This window comes from Camponotus vicinus, unplaced genomic scaffold (genome assembly GCF_025532165.1).
Source record: "Camponotus vicinus isolate PSW18456_S1 unplaced genomic scaffold, iyCamVici1.0 SCAF_10, whole genome shotgun sequence".
Taxonomy (NCBI): domain Eukaryota; kingdom Metazoa; phylum Arthropoda; class Insecta; order Hymenoptera; family Formicidae; genus Camponotus; species Camponotus vicinus.
In genome coordinates this window covers 4,000,752-4,026,696 of record NW_028141946.1, presented here as the reverse complement: position 1 = coordinate 4,026,696, position 25,945 = coordinate 4,000,752, and the positions used below count along the sequence as shown (strand labels likewise).

Genomic DNA, 25,945 nt, shown 5'->3' with positions numbered 1-25,945 from the left:
AATGAAATTAGTTTAAGTATATAAGTTTTGATTTGAAACTTATTTTTTTTCTGTGTGCGATCAGAAATGTATTACCGATAAAAATATTCAGGTGATATAAAAATAATAGTCTAATATTAATACAATATTAATACTTTATTGCAGAATATACAAAAAAATTATTCATTATCTTAGATTTTTTTTAATCTCTAACGATACAAAATTGATACAAGATACATTTATGTGAAAAAAATGTGTCGAAAGCTTATTCATATTTACTTCTAAGAGCGCAATAATTGGCTTGAATTTTCACGAACATTTTGTATAAACATGTATGCCATAATATGGTGTAGCAAAAAATAATCAAGCAAGTCTACAATCGTGAGGATTAACGTACGTACTTATCGTAAGCCGATATGTAATGCCTATCTTTAAAAATTTCCATTGATATATGAATCCAGCCACAAGTAGCATATACGCGAGTAACATTATCGCATTAGTGTATTTGAATGATTAGCGTATTTAAATTGTGTTTTTAATTACGACAAGTACTGCATTTAACATACATGCTCTTTCTTTACTTTACACTTATTTTATTTACGTCTCGTATTTTTGGGCGTTCTTATCTTGCTATTAAAATCTTGAAACCATAATACCGTAAGTCATAACACACACACACACACACACACATTTACACTTGCTTTTTATATCACAAATGGTTTTATTGTTCCTCAAAGATAAGACCGCACTTAAATTTAATTTCTAAATTTGATTAAATGAAATTTTATTATTCAACAGCTATTTTAAATTTTACATAGTTAACATTATTTAAGTTTTATAATTTTTATTTTACATCAGAAAATAAGAGTAAAAATTATAAAATAAAATAATACTTGCTTTATAAAAAAATAAAAAATTTAAATTAAAAAGCAAAATGAACTCGAATATAACTATGTATGAAAAACTAGACGATAAAAGCTTCGTAACAGCAGTGTTAGAATTTTAATCACACCTACAAAAAATATCGAAGTCTTTCATTTATCTTTTAGCATATAGTTCTTGCCAATCCATGTTAACATACATTTTGTAAGAGACAAGACTACTTTTACATCGGAATTATATTATATACTATAAAAAAGTACTGCCAACCTAATTACACCGTCCTGTCATGTATGTCGGATAATTAATAAACATTACGACTAATTGCACAGTGTCTAAGCTCGGATACTTAGAGACGAGCATCGAAACTTTCTACTCGCCTGAACGCGAATGTATTTCAAAATAGCAGTGTCGCTCAATGCAGAATTCATAACGACATAAATTATAAACCGTGTCGTCGAATAGCTACTTTCATTAAAATTCTGTCCAATATTTCCTAAAATTAGTCACTCCTACATAATAAATAATACGTAATGGGAGATTTCGTAGACGTTTCAGTTTTTATGGAAATTAATTTTTAACAGGTATAATAATAATCATTTTTTATTATACACAAATCATAAAACATTCAGAGATTTTTTTGAATAATCTGTAACAAAAAATACAAAAGAGAGAGAGAGAGATTTTAAAAGTCTCAGAATCAAAATTTCTTTTTTTTAACTTATAAAGAATTAATAATTACATTATTTGTTGCAAGATTAATTTTATTATTAATTAAAGTTGAAAAAATAAATGAAAATGAGATCACAATATTGTATCTTCAAGTATATTATTAATTTTTTTATTCCATCACATATTTTTACTTGTAAAATTCTGTAATATTTCAATATTATAATCGACATAATCTTCTCTTAAAGATGACAAATATAGAAAAGATATTAGAAAATGAGAGACGAAACTCGAACGAGACAATCTACCATCTCTCATATCGCCTCACCTAATACCAGATCTTTTCGAACAGTTTACGCTAATGCACGAGATTATACCTTGACAAAGTGCTCCGAAAGAAAGCAGCGTTTCGCATGAAGAAAGCGACAGAAGAGGAGAAGAGCAGAGGAGGAACGCGAGATAAAAAGAAAGCGGAAAATAAGACGGGCGAGATCTCTGAAAGTGGAACGGGCCGGTGCGCCAGTGCGGGAGAGATAAGTGCGCGAACGAAGAATGCACCGGCTCCGGCGGCGGCGACGGCGGCGTGATTTGTATCTTCGCTCGGCCAAGAGTCGTCGTCTCGAGGAACGCGGAGTCTGCGCTCGGTAGGTGCGCCCCTGACTGTCGGCTCTCTCGTCGGTCCAAGCCGGTGCAGGTGCGCGCCCGCCAGTCTGTCGCCAGGTCCCCCCCTGGTCCCCTCCCGATGCCGTGGCTGTCTCCCTTTCTCCTCCCGCAATACCCACCGTCGCCATCGTCGTCGTCGTCGTCGTCGTCGTCGTTGCCGCCGCGGCCGCTGCCATGAGGACCCCGCCGAGATCGCGCACACTATGGACCCCTCCGTTACCCCCCGTCGTTTGGTCGGCCACGGCGAACAAGGTGGCAAGGGGAAGAAAGGCGCGGTATCGGCCGGCACCTACCTTTTCGTCTCTCTCTCTCTCTCTCTCTTTCTCTCTCTTTCTCTCTCTTTTTTTCTGTCTCTCTTCTTGTGCGTGCTTGTGCTCGCCTGAATCTCTGCATGTATGTATATACGTATGTATCTACCTGTATCTCTCAGCCGGCTTCTTGTTCTCCTTCGCTTCCTTCTTCTCGTTCTCATCTCGAGAATCCCACTCCCTCTCCCTCTTTTTCTCTCCTTTTATTATACACGGCTATCCAACTCTCCACCTCTCATTCTTTTGATTGCCTCCGTTCCCCCCTTCTCCCCCGCTGTCAGCCGCGGTACGTTTTTGTTGCTTGAATGTGCGTACATATTCCCATCGCGGTTTTTCGCCGATCTCTAACGCTTGTCGCGATATTCCAGTTTTTGTTTCATTAGTATGTGTCTGCTACGCTTTTTCAATTTTTGCGATTTCCTTAATTTTCAGAATCCGTAAAATTAATCTTATGTAATCTCGGAAATGAGATAAATAGACCGTAGAAGCGTCATGTCTTTTCCGTTTTATCTTTTCTAATTATATAAATTTATTAGTCCTCCAATTAAATCCTCCAAGCATAAGTTCAATTTCTTTAAGAAATTTAATAAAAAAAATAAAATAGCCTTCTGAATCGATCAATATTTAAGGTTGCCATTCTATTAATAATAACGATACTTCAAATTCTTAATCTCCATCGAATCATTTAAAGGCAAGTAGCGGAATGATTCGCTACTAGTTGGTAGCAAGCCAGACTAGACAGCAGTAGTAGTAGTATATACAATATCTAGGCTTGGTTGGGGTCCTCGACAAGATCGTATAATCCGACTGGATAAATAGACGTGCGGTTCCATCGTGACGCACGATAAATCGGAAAGGAATTTCTAACAGGAGAGAGAGACTCGAGATCGTCTGTTGGGTGGTCGTCGTGTGGGAGGGACGACGAGGCTCACCCGGGTCTCGCGCAGGACTCGTCGGCGACCTATGCGTGAGGCGAAGAAAAGGAATGCGAAGAAGTGCCCGGGCATCGACGCTCTCGGAACACACTCGCTTCGAGCTTCGAATGCGTCGGATTAATCTCACAAATACCAGCCGGGTACACATGCATCGCGCACCGTGCTCGTGGAATACTTTTCGCCAAATGTTCGTATTTTTTTCCATTTTTTTTGCTCGTTTTATTCAAATTATTTCTCCCTTTCAGAAAGAAGATCATCGCATATGTGACGATTTCGAGTCGAATTCTTGAAAAATTCAAACAATTTTCAATTTTAATCTGAAAAATTGTTCTAGCTCATTTCAAAATTAAATAATCTTAATATAAAGATAAATTATATTATAAAGTATATTAAACTTGTGTATACAAAAATGCTTTGATATTAATACAATATTATTTCTTATAAAATAATATTATGCTTCTTGTCAAAGAATTGTGTCTCAATGTTCGTTAAAAAATGTGATTTAATGTCATTTTTATAGCTAATCGTATATTTCAATCGGTCTCTTGCAAAATTATGTCTTAAAAAAAAAGGAAGACTCGTCACAAAGCATTGTTTGCTAATATCTATCGCACGAAAATCGGTCGAGTCGAAATAGCGATAATTAAAGACGAAAAACTCCTTTTGTCATGCTAAGCCAAACGAAAAAATCGACTATTTCACGAGAGATACAATAGGAATAACGGTTTGGTTTTCAGAAATATCAATAGACAGGTAGAAAATAGAAAAATTATTCGTGACCTATGACTATTGTAGGGAACACTTGACAAAACTCGCTTTTCATTCGATATACTAGGTTTCGTTTATATAAGACTCATACATTTCGTCGCCTTGATCCCCGGCCGACATGACTGGAATTTATTGCGCCAGCGTATTTGCAACGTGATTGCATCATCTACGACTGTGCATTCTTTTTTTTCACGTGGCGGCCAAGAGTAAACATGCTCGTTAGCGTTATACGATCATGCTATACGATCCTACTTCCGCACACGATTTTGTCTCTCTCTTTCTCGCAGGTTCAAAGAAGTACCTACTTTTGGGGTTCGAGGCCAAATTAAAAGAAAAAAAAGAAACTTGCGGATTTGTCCAGGTGTAGTGCGCGAAATATGACGACAGCTGAAGCTACCATGGAGAATTCACGTCGGGTTGCCCATTTGTAATTAATGAAACGCTTTAAAAGACACCTGTGCGACCATCTCTTCCTGCGCACAGGTGGCTACCTAGACCGCCACGGCGATAAACCTGGTCTCACTCGTACAGGTGTGCGCCGCAGGTACGCCAGCACTCTGAATCGGGAACTCGTCGCATTGATACGACGAAAATCCGGTCACGTGGACTAACTGTCTGATGATTTCGAGGCTATCAGCGTATACAGCTTATTGTTATCTTTCCGTTAAAGCCTCTTGAAAAGAACGTCGTAATACCTTCTAAATATTATGTTATAAGAATATAATATATGTATGTATTTAATATGTAGAATATTTTTTTCTTAAAGATTGAAATGATTTTTTTTCTAGAATGTATCATGCGGATAAGGACGTTGAGAGAGATAGCGTATATTTATTCTTCTGCAAATTTCACATTTTTCAAGAGAGTTCTTTTTTTAAAAACGGCCCAAGGACGTATCACTCAAGGCGCTCCGATCTTGGCAGAAATTCGAGCCTCTCCGAAGGCTGTCCGACAACAAAACAACGACGAGTTGGAACAACGTACTTGATGGAATGAGGTAAGAACGGAAAACAGGCTCCCACGAATCTCTCTCTGTCTCTCTCCCACAACGCTCATTGTAAAGCTGTGAAGGAAAGACCGCGGGTTCTCTTGGAAATTCTCTTAGTTTGTGTCAGTGATGGTTATAAAGTCAGCTCAAGCGTGAACGATATGTACGTGAATTACATCTTACGAAGGAAAAAATCAAAAGAAAATGCAAACGCGGGCTATTTTATAATTATATAATTAATAATTTTATTTAGTATATAATTATATAAAAAAACCAACATATTTTTACGATATTGTAGAGTAGATGTTTAATCAAGTAAATCGAAAAAGATCTTTTTTCTCTCCCCGACACAGATAGATATATATATAATTATAATTTTTAATTATATTTTCTAATTATATTTTTTTATATCAATTCATCATTATATATTCAATTAATATTCATTAAATTTCGTTTAGTTTAAACTGATGCAAGAGACTGATATGTAGATTTATACTATATTTCCTCTGGTGTAAGAAATATACTTTCGACAAAGGGTGTACTAAACGAGACAGCTGTAAATAATTAATACCTCTCGATAGGAGCCTCGTGCCGCTTCGATAACGATATACAATATAAAAAGCATGGCAGGAGCCTTGTACAAGATTCGACCATGTGCGCACTTACGGGCTCACATACGGGCGTTTGTGCCATTCCACACATCATATGGTCGACTTATGAATGGTATCTGCACACGTTCCCACGTCACTGAATGAGCCTCAGGTCCCTCGCGTCCATCCGGCATCGTAGCCGCCTGTATTCCTCGCGTAAATCGTCCAATTCTCATCTTACATTTCCCCCCTTCCTTTAGTTCTGCCTTGTTCGAATAGTATGCCATTGAGGAGTAGACTTTGTGAGATCTGCGATAGCAGATCCTTACTCTAGGGTATTCGAAAAATAATGATCAGAAAAAAAACGAATGTAGACTTACCACCGTTTCCAAGTTATGAATGGTTGAAATCTGATAATTATATTAGGAATAACTAATCTTCTCTATTCAAGTACAAATACAATTAGTCATTAATTATAATTCTTCATAAAAACTAATTTTGAATTTAAAAATTTTTACTTTTTAAAAAGTTTACTGTTGCTAACAAATTCTACTCAATATATTTTCACAAAGATTTATTATCTTAGGTATAGTCTTATATATCTATAGTAGCTTATGAAATTCTAAAAATTCTTACATTCATTTTATTTAAATTTAATAGTTTTTTTTTTTATTTAATAATACATCAATATGCAGTTGAGATAAGGAAAAAAATAGCATCGACAAGAATCAATTCAATTCAAATAGCATTCAAATTGAGTTGATGTAACATCTGTGTAATTGACTTTTTCAGCTCGATTTAATTTTAACTTTTTCGATCGCGGACTTTGGCATGTCTCGAGTTAGAAGCGAAGTGCGAGACAATAACATGCGCGTCATCAAATACATATACATCGAAATCTCGGCAGGAAACAGGTGTCAGCTCATAGCCATTGCTGCGGTGGCTGTCTTAGATTGCGGCACTGACAGACGCGTTGGACGGCGACGGACACCTGCACGCCTCCGATTGTACGTAAGATCGGTGCTGCTCTCCCCGAAGTCTATCACCCTCACCCTCTCTTTCTCTCTCTCTCGCCGCATCGCGTCTCCTTCCCTTCCATCCTACCCGATATCTCGCGATACCGCGGATCTCGAGCCTCCCACGAGAAGCGAAGGAGCGGAATCCAAGAATCACGTATGCGCGAGATAAAGGAGGATCAGAAATCAAAAGAAAATCCGCGTATATAAAGTCGAAGGAGCGGGGAGAAGGGAGGGAGATCTCCGCTTAAAATGGAACGGGCAATAATGGCGAACGCTCGAAAGGCAGAGAGAAAGAGAGAAGAAGAGAACGACAGGGACACCGCATCGTCAGGTCGTCACGCACGGAACGGAGACGCACGCACTTCGCGCCACGCGGTCGCACTCTTATTCTCTCTAGAGAAAAAGAGAGAGAAGATCGGTGTGTTGAAAAGAGGCAGAGATCGCTTCGGTAACCAAGACGGAGACCGATGCCTTCGAGAGGGAAAGAGAGGAAGGTAGAAAGAGAACGACAGAGGCGGTCGCGCAAGTGGTCGCGGACGCGACGAGGACGGACGACGGCGACGAGCGAGCTGGCTTGGGACGCAACGAATCGGAGAAGGACGACGAGATTGGGTTATGTCGGAGGCGCCGTGATTCAACCGAACGCGCAGGTGTGCCGTAGACTGGCCGGCGCCTCTCTGGAATGCAGGGCCCCCCCTTCCCTCCTGTCAGTCGGTCGGGCTGGGTCCCTCCGTTCCTCTCCCGACGTATACTCAACCCCCTAAGGGCCCCACTGCGACTTCGTCGTTCACCACTACCATCGCCAATTACGGCACGCAAGCGCAAGTGCGGACGCACGTTCGACTTTGTGCGCGTGTATGTATGTGTGTGTGTGTGAGTGCGTATGTGCGTGCGTGCGCCTCGACGACGCTACGTCACGTCCTCTCACGGCAATCAGTGCAGCTGGCCACCAACGCGTTCCCACGGGGCCAAACCGACCAGGCCAGCTAGCTTCGGTCACCTTTGCACGCCTCTTACCTGTCCTCTCGCTCTTTCTCTTTTTCTTCATCTTTCTCCCGTTGCTCTTCTCCGCGATCCTCCTGTTCGTTTCTCTCGCTGCGAGACCGTCCGTTTCCTCTCCCTCCTTCCCCCTCATCATCGCCTTCTTTCTTCTCTCGCGCGTCCGTTTTTATGTATTCCTGTTTCACTTCGTAAAGATTATTCCACGATATTTCAATATCTTTGGAAATTGATTCTTTCGAAACAACGCAAAAAAGAGGAAGATGAGAATTGTTAATGTTAAAACTTATTAAGATAAGAATAGAAAATTTATAGAATATTTATCGCGCGAACTCTGATTTTAATTAGGAAGAACGTATTTCACGATAAGACTTTTTTTGAGCAGAATGATGTATAAACAATTGTGCGCGCCGCCACCAATCTTGTTTCGTGTCTGGCATGATTAGAGGGATTGATAAATGCGGACCTCACAGAGAAAAGCGAGAGAAAAAAAATCAGGGAGGACAGAGAGACTTTTATACTTGACGCTGTTACGTGTCAGACGGAGAGCGGTGTCGAATAACTTTCTTGGGTGGCTGGCGCATTTCTGGACTTTTTCACGACTCGCCTAGTTTTAGAACACGAGCCGCCGCGGCTCGTTGTTGAGAATTATGACGACAGGGGTTACCGAGGGCCACCGTAATCGATGAGGGTACCGTAATCATTATTCGCTCCTCGCGGCTATCACGCTGTTTTATGATGAAACAATGGTCACGTTCAGTTTTTCTCAAGAGCCCTGCCACCCGCATAAATGGCACTTTTTGTATCGTATTTTTTCAAATAGCCGGAGACGTGGCTATACAATTTTCCTCTTTTTCAAAATTTTGAGAAAAGGTGAAGAGTAGGTGAAAAAATTTTCCAAAGTCCAGGTAGAAGTCGAACAATCTGTATTCGAACCAGGTGCCTCGTTCCTACGGTATTTCGAGAAACGATTCTAAGACACGGCTCTGCAGTTGCTAGTTTTACGGTGCTCGCCGAAATCCCTCCCTATCCTTTCCCCGTATTTCGGTTAATACCACATTGTGCATCGCAAGGGCGCAGATGAAATGATCGACAAAGTAACCGAGTTTCCATGACAACGTGCTGCGGTATTCGAGACATCTATCAAAGAAATACCATGTGAAATACATTTCGTACCTGTGGCAACGACACTGATGATTCTGAAGAATCTAAAATGCTCGAAAACATCGGATTATTATATAGATAGAATATATATTTACTAATAATGTTTAAAATTTAAAATAAATTAAAATAAAAATTAGTATTTAAATTTAAAACATCGTTAAATCACCTGATCGATATTTATCACATTGACACGTGAACCTTTCGTTATCATATCTACTCTTGACATTAATATTAATACACACATTCGAAGAATTACATGAGCTAAAGTGAGTAATTATACTTAAAGTTATTTACTTCTCCGACTGTAAATTGTTGCGCAATCGCTGAGAATACTTGAAAAATAATTAAATCATGCTTGCGTGTATCTTGCGACACTTGAAAATTTGTTCATCTCTACATGGCTTATAGGTACGTGGAATTCTAGACGACCGTTTCCTGTGAAAGTTGCGAAATAAGCGGCTAACACCGATCTTGGTACCGAGCGACGAGTGTTCCAGATCGCACGACGACGACAAACGACAGGGCGCACCTCGGGAAACAGGTCAAGATGTTTCTCGTCCCGTTAATGACTCGCCGCCTGTTCGCTCGTGGACTCTCGTGGCTCTCGTGGTATTTTAAAAACGGATGACGAGGTAATATTTTCGCGGTACGCGAACCGTTTGAACAGCTGCGCAAATATGGTAGACCCGCGCGCTTCTCCGACCCCGTGATTTCTGTCTCTGCGGCTCGCGTTCCGCTTTGCCATTTGCAATTTTATCGCCGGTCCCATCCAGACAGAGCAAACGCTCACACGAGGCTCACACTGTATCTCGTGACAGTTCCGTCAGTTTCTAAATCGATATGCGTTTCAGATGGATCATGTAGTTGTCAAGTAGAACGCCAATATTTGCACGCACAATGCTTATTGAACAAACTATTCACGCGGTACTTTAACAATTCTTTAACGTGTTTTCAATTTTCGTGCTCTCATAGCATATAGATGTTATGCAATCTTGTCTGCTCGCTCATATTTTTTGTATACATAATATTTTTTTAATATATATTTTTAATAGTTCTATCCAGTAACTTTATATATGTGTATACACATATATAAAGTTACTATATAGAACTATTAAAAATATATATTAAAACGAGAAAGAGGATACAATTCAAGATAAATTATAAATTATATATAATTTATAATTTATCTTGAATTGTATCCTCTTTCTCCAGGCTCTTTTTAAAAAAGTAGATATAATACATATGAATAATACATAAAATATATACTTTTTCGTCATTTCTTCACTATTAACAAGAGTCGAAAGTGTACAAAAAATGAGTTTCTCTCGAAAAAAATAATGACTAATCCACTCGACCGCCTCAATTTTCATACTTTCATTACCGCTCTCTTCACGAATCCAATCCTCTAGTGGAGGGTTATTTTCTCCCCTTCGTAGAACGCGTTTTATCCGACGTGGTACTCGCAATTAGCGCCATAGTACTCCATTCCATGAACAGAGACTGTACGCGGAGGAAGGCGAATAGATAACGAGAAGGAAGGAGCAACGAGAGACGTGCGTTAAAACGAGGGAAAGAGTATGCGAGACGAGGCAAAAGAGCGCGAGGGTATAGTTATATAGCCAACCTCTCCTTCCCTTCCCTCCCTCTTCCCGTCCCGCCGCTCACCCTGCCTCTTCCTGATACGATGTTACAGTCTTGTAGGCAGCCGGGGATCGGGAGAGTCGCCCCACAGCTAACACGTGCAAGGCGCACGTGCACTCCGAGAGAGAGACCGACCGACTCTAGCCGCTGGCGCACAATCATCGGATGCCAAGATACACTCCACGGAATAATTTTCGACGGGGCACTCCCATGTCTTCCTTCCACTTAGAGTTCCTCTTCCAGTTGGGCGAAATTGCAAAAATCCGCGGCGAAGGAGAACGAGTACATCTAACCGAACCTCGTCACCGATTCGAGGCGACCGCGATAAATAATCTTGCTCCCTGTCCTTGGCTTCTTGATGGAAAACGAACGATGACGATAGCAAATACGAGAGAGATTGGGTTCTTCTTGAAGAGAGATTTAGAAAAATGATATTCTTTTTTCGAAAATTTTTTTGAAAATTAAACTGCCTCATCGTTAGACTTGATACGCGTTATCATTTCTGTGTACGTGCACAGAATATTAAATTTTTATTACAGGAAACGTATCTCGTAACATGTACTTAAAAAAAAACCTTGAGACTAGCGTTATCATATCGCCTCTTAATCCGTACACCGTTTAAGTACTATTCCCTTTATTTCAACAAAGTCGCTTGCATCATAATTTAAAAAATTGCCTTGTACTTATCTAATCTTACTTGAGCCTTATTTCGACTGATTTATCGATTAATCATGTTTTGATCACACGGCGAGTGACGTGTTTACGTACAGTTGCACTAAAATGATATTTATTGTACGTAAATCGATATACGCGAACTGTAATATAATAAATCGGTCGAAGTCGAGAGGAAAGCTCGAAGGATCGCGACTGAAAAGAAACGTTGTCATTTATCATTCGCAACGTGTCTCGAACCGATATCTCCTCCATTCATTCGCGCGAATTAGTATGTAAAAGCGCAGCCGGGTTAAATCGAGCCGCGTTGCGCATTCTGAAGGGTTAAACTCTGTCGGGCCGCGCGCGGGGCGCCCCGGCTTCCCTCGCGATTTTCCACGCATCTCACGCACGGCGGCGCTCCGCAAATTTATTCGCGAGAGTGTACGAAGAGAGAGAGGTGAGCGAGCGTCCACCACCACCTATGCAGAGCCGCGCTCCCTATCTCACGAACGGATACGACGCAGCAGGAAGCGCACGATTACGGGCGCTCACTTCGGATACATTCCCGACTTGCTTGCGTGTGCGGCAGCTGTGCGAGGCGAGGAGATGCGCGCCGCGGTTTCCAATCCGGTCGCGCGATATCTCGCCCGATTTCGAGAGGGGCGAGGCAGGGCGAGGCGCTAATTATAGGTACCCCCGTCGCTTTTTCCCTCCCCTTCCGCGTCTTCCCACGACAAATTGCGCTCGCGACAAAACTCTCGGCTACCGCAGCCTGCCGAGCATTCGATTAGCGATTAGCGATATAAAGCGATCATCGCGTAAATGATAATTCGGATGACCTGGAAACGTTATTTCTCTCGCGAAGATAGTCAATAGATATACCAGTATTTTTCAAGTTATTTAATCGATTACAAGTCATTCTTTCGCCACTTTTATCTTATGGATAAGATTCTATGTTTGATGTATTATTTTATTTTTCGGTTTGATGGATCTGTATTAATCTCTCATCTGTAGAAAAGAATAGAGACAGTAAGGAATCACTGTCTAGAGAGTTTAAGATTGAAACTTGAACCACCAGGATCGAGGTTTAAGATATAAAATGCAGGTTTCACGGAGATCTTTGATAGGCTTTTATAAAATTATTTGATAAAGAATCAAGAATTTTTCAGATGTATATAAAAGAGATTCTCTCCATTTCTATACATTGGAATTGTATAATTAAAGTACATTTATTTATTCGAATAAGTGTATTGAATTTATCATAACACGATAGAGAATAAATTCAACGCGCATTTTAGTTTCTCACGAGATTGACTCTTGTCGGTGATAAGCTCGCTTATCAGATACGTGGAAGTGACTCAAGAAGACGATGCCGAACGTCGATAATCAAGCTCAGGCTATCGAGACTAAGTTATCTCAATAGACCCTTTCGGTACATCTGAACCAAGAATACACTGATAACATTAAAGCCGCGCCTTATCGCGCGGGCGATAAGAATTCTTGTCTTAACTGCTTAACGCTTGTGGACAAGTGTGGAATTTGTTTAAGTGCAACATGAGTACAGCCGAACGGATCGACACCTGGGCGGTCAATTTGGTCGAGTCACTTCCTCTTCGGTGATTCATGCTAGTTGAACTCTCGAGGATGGGCTTGTGTGTAATTCGAAGTTTCTAGCCAATGGTCCAAAAATTGTCTTTCGTTATATTAGCACTTGACAAACATTTGCGTGTGCACATTATGACAGCATCTCGCAAAATTATTAAAAAAAAAAAGAAATAGACGTAATTCAAAATCCGAACATAATTTCCTATTTTCTCTTTTTCCAGTAACGTTGGGGCTTCTTATTCTCATACGAGAATGTTGAGAAATGTCTTCGCGCGAAGCCAGGTGAAAATGTTGAACTGAAGAAGCTGAATCGACTCGAAATATAACGAGGTGTAAGGAAAAATCCCGGCACACACAATGCGGATGATCGAGCTAATCGCCTCGCGATGCTACGTCAGCGGCGAAGCAACAATTCCGACGCTAATTGAGCGGTCTCACGGCGGTGATACGACGTTAAAGCCGGAACATCGGATGGTTACCGAGGGGATCTCAATGAAGTTTCAGTAAATTCTCTCGCGTAGATTATACATATGTATGTATGCGTGTATGTATGTATAGCGATAGCATGCGCCGCGGTTTCTTCTCAATTTATTTATTCCCGGGTCAAGGGAACTCCATTTCTTAAACACGGGGGTCAAGGAGTCAATGAGATCCGGTTGCCTCAGGTATGTAACCGCACAAGTGCCTTCCCGGCCGAGTCTCACGGGCGTCTCAACTTCGGTTTTATTCCCTGTAATTTTCCATGAGATTGTTTCTCCTCTTTATCCAAGAGACAGAGAGAGAGAGAAAGAGAAAGAAAGAAAGAAGGAAACACGTCGTCAACTACTACTCGCGAAATTGCGCGACAAACATGTCGTCGCTGCCGATCTGAATAACGATAATACAACCGTGAACAATCATCTTTTTGCGCGCCGACAATAAGTAGAGGTATGACTCGGCTCTTTTTATCCTTATCGGCGATGCGAGGAAAGAACACGTTGCGTATGTTAACGAACCGACCGGAAAATAATTGCAAAAGCGTTACGCGCATGTATTTTTCCTATTATAGAGAGTCACGCGCGTATATATTGGACAAATAATAAATTGATACGTCGTCGATAGTAACAAGCGCGCTTGCCTCTTTTCCTTATCAAGTACTGCGAAATATCATATTGAAAAATATTGTGCAAATATCAGACGCTTTTTTACTGATGTTCCTTTAATTAAAGACATACCACGCTTCGTCTGATAGATTTTCTTCGAATTAGTGTGAATCAACTAGAGATCATACAGTGATAACCGATATATTTCCAATTACTGTTATCACTTAGAAAAGAGATTAGCGCAGATTGAAATCGAAATATTAAAATCTGAAGGATAAATCTCTTCTTGTTGATTGTAAATTTCTGCGTAAAAAGCACTAGTTTAATTATCTTAACGAGTTGCATCTTATTTTTAAAATAAAATAGATATATTCAAAGATTTCAAAGAGCGATAAAAAGATACATAATTGAAGAGAAAATTAATGTAAACATTTTGTTTTTAAATAAACATGTTTTTTCTTAAAAGACGATTGTTGAGGGAACCATCTATCTATCATTTTAAATCTTATTTATCTAGAGGTTCTGTTCAATCTCAGAATTCGATCATTCACGGCCATGTGTCATCTATGAGACTCGCGATTCGGGAGCTTTGGCGGAGCTCGGTTGCGACGCATAAATCTCGCGAAATCAGCTGTCAATGATTCCGCGCGTCCACCCCGCTGCCCTCAATTGCTTCGTAGGCCGCTCGCGCGTTTTTCTTCGGACGAGTGTGTGTCGGCGTCGCCTGGAAATTCTACGAAGCGTGTCGCCGCTATTCCGGCCGCTACTCTTTCTCTCTCTTCCCTCTTATCGTGCGGCGGCTACCTCTCCTTTTTTATTAAGCTCGTAGTAGCGCCGGACATCGAGCGGGTTCTTGTCTTCAACGACCGGTAACGAGACTCCGCACAAAGTCACGAAGCGCGTACGTGCGAGCACGCGAACCAAGAACAAGACGGAAGATACAAAGTACGATGTAATCGCCTCGAACGGAGTACATATATACATATTCGCCGGCAGCGATTGAGCCGTCCGAGACAATTTTTGCGGCTCGGATAAAGGCGGACGAAATAGCTCTTCGGAAAGTTGTCACGAAACAAGTCAGTCATGCAAGAAAGAATCTTTTATAAAGGTCCATTTATAAACAAATGGGTGATTCAAGCGCGGTATAATTATTTTCAATAGAACATTCGAGGCAAGATTGAGACAATTTTTGTCAAGACATAATCCAGATAAAGAAAGTGTACGGAAATGTATGATTCCTTGAAGCTACCGCGACAAATATTTCAACCCTACTATTAAAAAAGAAATATTTTGTAAATAAAATTCTATCTGGAGTAGCGAGAGATTTAAATACCACTTCTAGAAGAATATTCGCCGGAAATATTGAACCTGTAACAACTTTTGCATAGAGAAATCTACCTATATAATCAGTTATTTTAGAAAGTTACATTATTCTAAAAAAGGAAATGCGAGAATTTAATTTGAAATAATTACAATCAATTTTTATTATCACTCCTTATTTGATCGGATGTACCTGAAAGATATATAACTTGCGTAAGGAAAAGATAATACATTCATTTAATGTTGAAGACAAAGAACTCTGACTTTCAGAAATCGACAAAATACAAACGCTAAATGATTAATTTAAATTATTAACAATATCTCAAACTTTCTACTGGCTGCTATAAATAAACAAAAATATGTCTTCATATCAATTAAATACTCCTTCATGATTCAACTTTTTGTTTGTCTCTTTCTTTAACATGAAATAAACGGATTTCGTACAACGCGGTGAACACGCGTCTCGACGTAAAGTTTATGCACTTTACACGTATACTTAGGGCTGAAATAGAGACTAGTATTTAATAATGATTTCTCGCGGCGTGTAATTGCAATCTCGAGACGCGTTTGTAAACAGGGGCGCGCAGATTTATTCGCGCAACGTTCGCGCCGTTGCAGAAAATTGCAGCCGGAATCATGGTGCGCAGCGTTATAAGCGAACGACCGTCGCCGTACATACATCAGATGCACATAGAGCCCCGATGGGACGATGGTGGTCGGCCGCCTGTTACGGTGTTGGTGGTGACGACGACGTGATGCCTCTTCGATGGTAGTGGTAGCCGTGATGGCTAGTGGCTGGCGCCGCCGGACGTTCAACAATGGTCGCATTCCCCTTTCCCTCCTCCCTTTTACACTCCCTTCGTGTTCCACCGACGCCGCCAGTCGCATAGTCGTCAAACACCCCCGACTACTGATAGCTTCGAATCCGTGCGAAAAATTGGAAACGGCATCCTCCTTTTCCTGCTTCTTCGCAATTTGTGTTGAACGAGGATACGTCAATCTTATATTATTTTGGATTAATTATCGACTGTTAGATTGATTTTAATTTATAATTATGTCTTATTTTCTCGATCAATCGGATGTTTATTTTTTCGACTTTGATTAACATTAAACGCTTGAACTTGTAAAATTATAATCGAAATCATATTTTTATGCATTCGTAAAAAATGATTGACTTTTATCTAGCTAGGCATTTTTAAATATCAACTTTAAATGCTGTCGAATGATTAATCGAAAAAAAAAGGATGAATGGCCCGACAAAACTCGCGTGACACTCGAAGCCGCTGCTACTCCACTCGGGCAGCGATTGCGCCGTACAAATGGTGGAAGCGTCTCGAGGGTACGCGCGGAGAGCGGGGTGGGGCAAGGCTATAAAAAGACGCAGGTGAGGGGCGGAGGCCAGTCGGCTTCGATCCGTCAAGCGATCGTGTTCGTCGTTGGAGTCGGCGGTTTTGTCCATCAGTCGGACAGTCTCTCTACGACGTTCGTACGCGGAGTACCAGTTTTGTCATCGCACACATCGCGACACACGTTGCTCCCACTCGAGGATGCGCCTGGTCAGTGAGACGAGCTCGTGATACACGCGTGTGTGTGAGTGCGTGCGCGAGATTTCGCGCTCAGAGATCATCAGCGAGACGAGAACACGATACACGTTCAATTCCTGACCAAGAGAGACGTCCGTCCATCGTTCTCTCCGTACATTTTTACGCCTCTGTCGACAGATCGATAAATACATACGCGTGTGTGCGTGTGCGTGTGTGCATGTGTATGTGCGCGCGCGCTATCGTCGTACGACCACGCAGCGTGTTCGCGAGGAAAGGGCGCCGAGAGGAAAGAGCGGACGTCAAATTGATCGGCTCGAGTTGCCCGTGGCCGTAGCTTGGAATCGCCGTTGCCAATCATGAAGGCGATGGTGGTGAGCCCGCTGGGTGGCAGAGTCCCCCCCGATCATCGCGGCGTTTTGCACAATGGCCTGGGGATCGGCGGCACCAGGCGCGACCTCGAGGCCGAGGAGGTGGCCGCTTACCTAACGAAGCTGCGCTCCCTCGTGCCGGACATGCCGCGCAAACGGAAGCTGTCGAAGCTCGAGGTGATCCAGAGGGTGATCGAGTACATCTGCGACCTGCAGACCGCCCTGGAAGAAACGAACGCGCATCAAGACGCGACGATAACCACGACGACGACGACGCAGTCGTCGAGGCAGTCCCTGCTGAACACCACCATGACGACCGCCGCGACAACCGCCTCCACCATTGCGACATCCGTCGTAACGACGACAACGTCCGCAACCGCGACGGTCGCCGAGCGGTGACCTGCCGGTCGGAGTCACTAAGATACAGGTCGCATCGAGGTCATCCTTCTCGCGGACTGACGGACGAGTCATCCCGCTCGCGTCTCCGAAAGGGTTGTTCGGGCACCATGGACGTCACCGTGAACTCGACCAAGAAACTCGCCCGCTGATTTACATCTTGACTTGATGTTGATCACCACCCCCGCTGCTCGAAGAGAGAAACAGGAGACCGTTCGACGGCGCGCCTGCACCCGAAGAGAGACGTCTCCGAGTGGAAGAGAGCGAGAAAGATCCCCCGCACCCCCGATTTCTTAAGGTCTTCCCTTCCCCCGCGAAGGGAAATTGTAAATATACTTGTACATAGACTCATCGCGCATTCCTCACGAGATCTCTTTCACGGTGTAAGGACGAATTCCTCCTCCCTTTTTTCTCATTTTTCCCCCTCCCTGGAATCTTATCATTCCAATCTTTTCGACCGCGTGTCATCTTGCAGCGAGATCGAACATCGCGTATCTATCCGCTTTCCAAGTTCCGATTGATGGACCGTGGAAGATGATGCGCGCGATCGTTTTCCCAGTCAGTATTCATTTTCGGCGAGATATTTCGCGATTTGTGAGATCCTTGCGAGATCCTTGAAAGTACCCGGATTGGATACTCCGGCGAAGCGACGATTTCTTCGATTATCGTAATATTACCGCGAACGCGCTATCACGTGGGGAGCTCTTTCTTCCCGATAAGGTTTGCTACATTCGAGTCATTACATTTAGCGCCCCACCCAACTGCTTGCCGATCGATCGCCTTTTCTTGCACGGTCCTCTCTTGGAAAATGCGCTTCGTTGGAGCAATAGCGAGGCGAGGAATCGTCTCGTGGAATTGAAACAAGCGTGCGTCTTACAGTCGGCGATCTCGGATTTCGATGCTGCTACGCAAGGGTGACTTTTACGTTTATGCGTGACACTCGACTTAAGCGTGCGAGAAATTGAATTTTCCAATTCACCATGAAATTACAGGGATTTTTAACAAGCCCGAGTTTCGTTTCCTGTTAAGATTTCACGCTCACCATATATCGCTCTGATACCTTTTATTATTGTATGGATTATTATATCGTTGTTATGTATACATAGCCCTTTATGTTATAATTTAGAGAGAGCTAATTTTCCTTCCTCGATTCGCGTAAATAGTGTATATTTGCGAAGACTGAAAGGCTGTAAGAGTACATTAATGTACATTAATGCGCGGGCGAATTGCACTCGCACACAAAATAAATGCAAACTGTGTCTACAAGTTATTTTTGCGAATTTGTTTCTCTCTTTTGCGCGTGTACATATATTCCACATATGAAATATCCTATCAATCATTTATGCATGTAAATAAATCTACTAAATAGGAGGTGATCCACTTCGTAATTCCGCAAAAACTTTATTTTTATGTAAAATTATATATATAAAGATAAAAAGCAGTCAAAAATCGATGATCATTCTCGATATCTACGTTAGAAAAAGATTTTCGAATTTCTTTTAGAAATATTTTTTATAAATATTAATGTTTAATATATAAATGAAGAGATTTTTCGCCATACATGTTATTATTTTAAAAAGGAAAAACGTTACGTCAAACTTGAACAGTTAAATAAATATGCGTGATCATATCTTACGCGTCAGTCATAAATTAATCGCAATTTTCAATATAAACATAATTACAAATTTATTATTTTCTACGAGCAAAAAAATTAAGATATTTTTCTTAGAAAATGTTTTTTTTTTTTTTTTTAAATTAAGACCCTCTCGTAATCTCGATTGTCGCGTTTTCTGCGCCGTCTAGGGTCATAAATCCGCGAGGATTCAGCGATATCGGGAACGGAAGAAGAGGAGGAGATTGGCAGGGGAGAGCGGGAGACGTGGGGAGGTAAAAGAGGCGCACGTGTGCGCAACAATCTACGCACACGTGCGAGGAGGGGTGGCGGTCGTTCGTCGCCATCAGTCTCGTCTCTCTCGGAAGGCGAAGGATGTGTGCGGACTGTACTATAAGGGCGATACGTCGTTCCGGCAGGGTGTAGGAGTTCGCAAAGTTCGTATTGATCGTCTTCTGGCACGGGTCACGTGCGCGTTCCTGGGAACGCTCGATCCGGGCTATACCCACGGGAACCGACTCCAACCCCGTGTCCCTTGACGTTCTCTGTCTCTCTCTCTCTCTCCCTTTTCCTCTTCGTCTCTTCCCCTTTCCTTCCTATGCCCGCTTTTCATTCCCCTGTTTGAGCGAGATAGCGAATGAATGCATTTATCACCCCTTAGAGAATTTGAACAATCCTCTAAGAGCATCCATCAATAACATTTAAGTGTATTAACCCTTCATTCAGAAATGTTACTTTCAAGAGATGCGTAATTTTTCTTTCCTATTTATTCTAGATAAATTAAAGAAGTACTAAAATCTCGAAAAACTGAAATCGATATTACATGCAAAATCTAAAGAATAAAAAATCTCAATGCGTGACCAAAAATTCGCTCAAATTTTCACCCTTGTGTTTATATTTTTATCACTCTATATAATATTTATAGTAATAAAGATCAATTTTACATAATTGGCATTCGTAGACGAATTGCTGTTCCTCAAAACAATGTAATCAAACTTTCTGTAATAAATAATCGCGTGCCATACTTTATATGAGAAATGTTCAACAAAAAATATACAATATTTCTCGTTTCGATTTCATGTAATTTCAGATGATAACTTGTGATATGTAGCAAAACCTCTCGTTTGATACAAAAGTAGGACTATTCGGTAGTGACTGCTGACGCCTTTCGCTGATAATGGAAATGGAGGCTGACTCACTACCGGGATTGTTTCTTCCTTGTCTCGGCACGTGCGACCATCACTACAGAGGGATTGCATCCCATGACGGTCGACACGAAAAATGTCGCAATATCTTGCATGGAGGAGTCCACTTTTATTTTTATTTCCCCTAATTTTACATAAGAAATATAATCATAATCATAATTTTACAATCCTATAAATTTCGCGAGAGATTAGATTTACATCTAAAAATATGTATATTATATTTTTAGATATAAATTATATATACATTATATGCATATAATGTTATATGTAAACTTGGTATCTCTCTGCAAGTGGAGTACAATAGAAAAAAACATATAAAAACGCTACAAATAATTTTTAAAGTAAAAGTTTCGAGAAAATTATATCTCTCGGAAAATAAAAAAAACCTAAATTAATAGTTTTCAATTTTTTGATTTATGACAAAATTATGAATTTGTAAATGTATTTTCTTTACGAATACAAGCGAGTTAATTAAAAAATATTTAAAATAATTATGGCACACATGTATATACTACATTCAACATTAATACTTCAAATAAACAATCGTCAATATTATAAACTGCAATTTGTACATATTATTGAAATTATATACTACATAATACATTTTATATAAGGATTTTAAAGCTAGTGCTCAAATGCGTCATTTTGAAATATTAATGATTGAGCAAGGGTACTATAGTAGGGTACTATAATCTTAAATATAAAAGTTTAAGAAACATCACTGTGTAAAAAAGAAACGAGAGATATATCCAATAAATATCTAAAAAATGTAAAACTTCTTTGTTATACGTTTAAAAAATTTTTTAAATACTAACAATTATTCAAACGTATTTGCAACATCAAATAAATTTTTAAAATCTGTTGTAGACAAAATTCTACATTTCTTTAAGATTATATTCTTTTTAGATTTCTATTGTTTAAGGATTTTCAATATATCTCCCCTTTTATAATCAGTGATTAACACTAGCTTTTATGAATCCTTATTTTGAAATTATTTTAAAATACTTGTTTTTTATACGAATTGGAGATTATATCTGTAAAACAATATAAATCACATTCGTTAAAAGTTAAAAATGTATATTTTTCATGTTGAACCATTAATTGATTCAATCAAGTTCAAATTATTTCTGCAAATAATAGTTTTTATGAAAAAAGAAAAAAATATTTGCATTTATGAATATCAAATTACTAGAATTCATGTTTATAACAGTTTATTTTCGCGCGAATGGATCATAGTATTATTATCAATAAGCAATAAATGGAATATCAGTATTTTAAACTGATATTGCATCAATATACAAATTACATCGGTTTTAAAATATTACTGCAGAATACGTCACTGAAATATAAAAGATTTAACATACAATATTCAAATTTTTCAACTCTTCTGTGATGTAATGTGACCAAAATGAGGTTTCTAAATATTTAAATTTCTCCTTCTCAATGACAAATTCGAAATAATGTATGGAATGTATGGTACCAGGGATACCATAATAATTAAGTATTAAATATTATGAGAACGATGTAAAATGTTGAATCATGTTAAAATAATCCATCAGTAAGATATAATAGATGTGTGTGTACACACCACACCAAAACAATATTTTCATTCATTCTGTAATGTTCATTCAGCAAAATATTTAATCAACATTAAATAAATCTGCGTTTTCCATTGAGCGTGCATGATTTGCATTGAATTACTCATGTATTATTCATACACTAAAGACACTCTGTATCTCTGACTGATTATCAATCGACTTGAGACGCTCTAGCGCGATAATACATCATACGCGGTTTCAAATTATGTCAATTCTCAATTAAGGTAACAGAGAAAAAATAAAAACTGCTTTTATATATTAGACTTTAGTCGTAAGATATTCTTTGATTGAGTCCTTATCTCGGGCGAGCCACGCGGCGTTTAATCTGATGGATTCCACGCACTGCTGCACAGTTCTTTCTGTGCCCGGTGTCGGGTGACTCTCGAAGAAACTCTCTACGTCTTTGGCTTGCTCTTCGGTGACAAAGTTTTCTGTAGTGAACTTGACCAATCGCGCGAGCAAAAAACCGCCTTCATAACGATCTAGTAAGGTCTTCCATTTTTCTTTGAAGAAATTCCATGCCATAAGACGTCCTCTATATGACAGACCCACTGACATGATTGCGAATACGGTATCCTGAGCACGGACATCCTCACTCATAGCAAAATCCAAGACTTTCCTCAGCAGCACTTTATCCTTGATCGCACCGAGTGCTCGCAGAATCCGTTCCTTCTCTTCTTGAAGATCGGCATCTTTGTACAATTTTATCATAGTTTGGTAAGTATCGGCGTCGCCTACGGAGAGCACAGCTCGATAAACCGGACTGCGCAAATCGGCAGCAAGTGTCGTGATACCATTCACGTGAAGTTCGAATCTTCTTTTCGCTTCTTCAATGGTATTGTGATCATTTAAAGCCGCCATACGACCTAACACGAGCGATCTAAGTAAAGTGTTCAAGTGACTTTCATTCGGTTGAAGGTCCCAGCCTAATCTGTTATTTACATCGCGAAATAGATTACGTCCAAACGCTTTGAAAGAATCCTCAAAATCTAAGTGCGAGATGAGGATATTAATTTTACTCAAGATATTTACTATAGTAGACCACACAGTATAATTATCTTCGTGTAAAAATGCTTGCATGAGATCGAGTACTTCGACGGTAGACGCATGACCGGCTTGTACCATTGCGAAGAGATCATCCAACAAACCTAATCTATCCAGAGGAGGTAACGTGTGATCTTTGATTGCAGGTAACAGAAGTGATAAAGCGGATTGACTATAACGAGTCCGGTAGAAGCCAATTGTACCAGGATTGATTTTCAACCATGTACCCTCGGGAACATCCTTGATCACAAATTCTTTCGTTTTCGCGTCCAGGATGCCGTCGAATATTGCTTTGCTCGGATTTTGGGACGAACTCACGCTTATCGGTATGAGCCACGTGTTGTCCGCGTCGTTGTCCACCGATCCGTCAGCCAGAAATCTCTCCTGAGATAATGACAGGATTCTGTTTCCATTCTCTTGACGATAGTCGACCTTGACGACAGGGAAACCTTGTCTTTTAGTCCACGAAGACATCACTCTACGCACAGCCTTATTACTGGCTTCTTCCAACGCGGCCCAAAGATCCTCGGTCTCCGCGTTAGCATAACTGTGTCTCTCCAGATACAACTTCATGCCCTTTCTAAAGTCAGCATCACCTATATATGCGTGCAGCATACGAATCACGGATGCACCTTTATGATACGATATGTCATCAAAGATCTCATCAATCTCTGACGGATGACCGACCGGTACCTCGATCGGATGACTATTCTTTAGTGCATCCAGCTCTAACGCTCGAATATGCGTATCTGTCACGAATTGCGTCCAGATGTCATATTCTGGAAATAGATGGGCGACACAAAGGAACTCCACGAACGATGCATAGCCTTCATTCAGCCATAAATGTGTCCACCATTCCATCGTTACGAGATTACCGAACCATTGATGTGCCAATTCGTGTGCTACAACTAATGCGATCCATTGCTTGCGCACTGCCGATGTATTTTGCGGATCCACGAGCAGACAGGTCTCGCGATATGTAACCAGTCCCCAATTTTCCATAGCACCGGACGAAAAATCGGCAATCGCTATGAGATCGATTTTCGGCAAGGGATACGCAATCCCAAAATAAGTCTTGTAATAGGGCAATACCTTTGTGGCTACTTCTAATGCAAACTGGCCCTGCTCCTTCTTGGACTTGGGCACATAAACTCGAACTAACACACCATCACTAGACTTATCTTCTATGTAATCAAATTCACCCACTACTACAGCTACTAAGTATGTTGACATGATAGGTGTTCTTTCGAAAGTCAATATATCGTACTCGCCATTTGTAACTTTGCTTTTTACAGGCTGAAAGTAAAAACACAAACAAGATGTATATAAATATACTCATATATACACTAATGCTATTCAAAGCGTGATACATAAAATATAATGAAAATAATATTTTAATGATCAAAAAATATATAATATTAATATAAAAAAAAGAAAAAAAGAATAGAAAAAAGCAAATGATATTGCAGATGCTGCACGCTGCTTACCATATTAGAAAGTGCTGTGAGACCAGTTGGCACTTTTAATGTAATGTCAAATGTGGCTTTGAGCGCTGGTTCATCCCAACATGGAAAGCAACGTCTAGCATCTGTTGGCTCAAACTGGGTAACAGCTGCATGTTCAATAGTACCATCCTCTCTGAAAACAAAAAAATTTTATATTGTAATTTAAAGATTCTCATTATATTTCACAAACAACATAAGATTTTTGATATGGAACTGTGAAGTTTAGACAGATTGTTTTAATATGGGAAAAACTTTTACATTGCAAGACATGAATATATTACAACGCAATTACCATCTTGCATTCGAAGATGTGAAATACTTGGTTCAAAAATTATTATTTATGCATCTATTATATAATTTTCAGGAGATAAAATTTACAAATAATCAAGATGCATTATTAAAAAGACTTTTTAATTAGAGATTTGAATGCAATAATTTTCTGATCTTTTCTACATTGTTAGATTTATTTTTTACCTGGTATATTTGCTTCTGTAAAAGCCCTTCATTTTATCATTGATGTCGCCTATGAAATCTATATTCAGGTATCCACTTTTACCAAGTGGTAGACTTTCAGGAAACACCAACGTGGCTGTTTCTTCCAATGCGGACAGTTCAATTTTGTCAGCAGAAATGGCCTTACCATCATTTCCATTAAAAGTTGCACTTTTTATATTAATTTCCAAGGAATTCAATACAATGGTATCGGTCGCCTGCTCCACCTGCGATCCAACAAAACAAATCATCAGTTAAAAGAAATCGTTTTGTAAGAGAAATCAAGACAAGAAGAAAAAAGAAAAAAGAAGATAATATTGGCAAATAGACAAGAAAGCAAGCTTCGAAATTAACGAGCAAACTGCCGAGGGATTTAAGTCGCAATTGCCAGCAATTACGTAGGTATAGATAAGGCGGCCGCGCCTTATGTTTGCTTATCAAACAGAAACTTAAACGCTACTCAAACAGAACCGGATGTTTTTGGTTATGTTTCTTGGTTAGTTTTTTCTCTATTATTCAAGAGAGACGACGCGTCGAGCTGACAGGAATCAGCTGACGATTTACAAGCGGCAACTTACATCGAGGTGCACGCTTTCCGTGCCGTTGAAGGTGAAGGTGGCGAGGTTCGGCGTCAACGAGATGTCGTAGTGATAGGGACGCACGCACAACGGCAGACGGCGAAACGGCTTCTTCTCGTCGCCCGACATGATTGCCTCGCTTGACTCACACGCGGATACACTGGTGCTATAACGCGCTTCGCTCCTTCCGATGACACTCGCCCGCAACAGCCGCAACAACGGACCGACACCCTTCTCTTTTTGCTGACTCACAAGGCAACAGCGTACACTTACACGTGCAACGACGCGCGAGAACATGGCCAGAGATGCAGACGGAAGTCGACGATATCTCGATGTCCGT

At 40.4% G+C, this 25,945-nt stretch overlaps 2 protein-coding genes and 1 pseudogene across 3 annotated transcripts; 2 read left to right on the top strand and 1 right to left on the bottom strand.

Annotated features, from left to right (window-relative positions):
• Positions 1-91: 91 nt before the first annotated feature.
• On the top strand, positions 92-16,510 carry LOC145959967 (uncharacterized; annotated as a pseudogene). The gene is made up of 8 exons (XR_014435235.1): positions 92-2,130; positions 2,162-2,322; positions 2,370-2,555; positions 2,587-3,620; positions 4,489-4,930; positions 4,990-5,198; positions 9,370-9,593; positions 13,083-16,510. The product of XR_014435235.1 is annotated as an uncharacterized LOC145959967 (transcript).
• A 155-nt stretch (positions 16,511-16,665) lies between these two features.
• On the top strand, positions 16,666-18,841 carry Emc (Basic helix-loop-helix domain-containing extra-macrochaetae). Its single transcript, XM_083079178.1, has one exon. The coding sequence runs from the start codon at positions 17,164-17,166 to the stop codon at positions 17,572-17,574; it is 411 nt and encodes a 136-aa protein (XP_082935304.1). The 5' UTR covers positions 16,666-17,163; the 3' UTR covers positions 17,575-18,841.
• Positions 18,842-20,477: 1,636 nt separating this feature from the next.
• On the bottom strand, positions 20,478-25,917 carry Psa (puromycin-sensitive aminopeptidase). Its single transcript, XM_083079139.1, has 4 exons — positions 25,606-25,917; positions 25,010-25,254; positions 24,518-24,668; positions 20,478-24,326 (listed from the first exon to the last, which is right to left on the bottom strand). The coding sequence occupies exons 1-4, from the start codon at positions 25,900-25,902 to the stop codon at positions 22,245-22,247; spliced, it is 2,775 nt and encodes a 924-aa protein (XP_082935265.1). The 5' UTR covers positions 25,903-25,917; the 3' UTR covers positions 20,478-22,244.
• Positions 25,918-25,945: the final 28 nt, after the last annotated feature.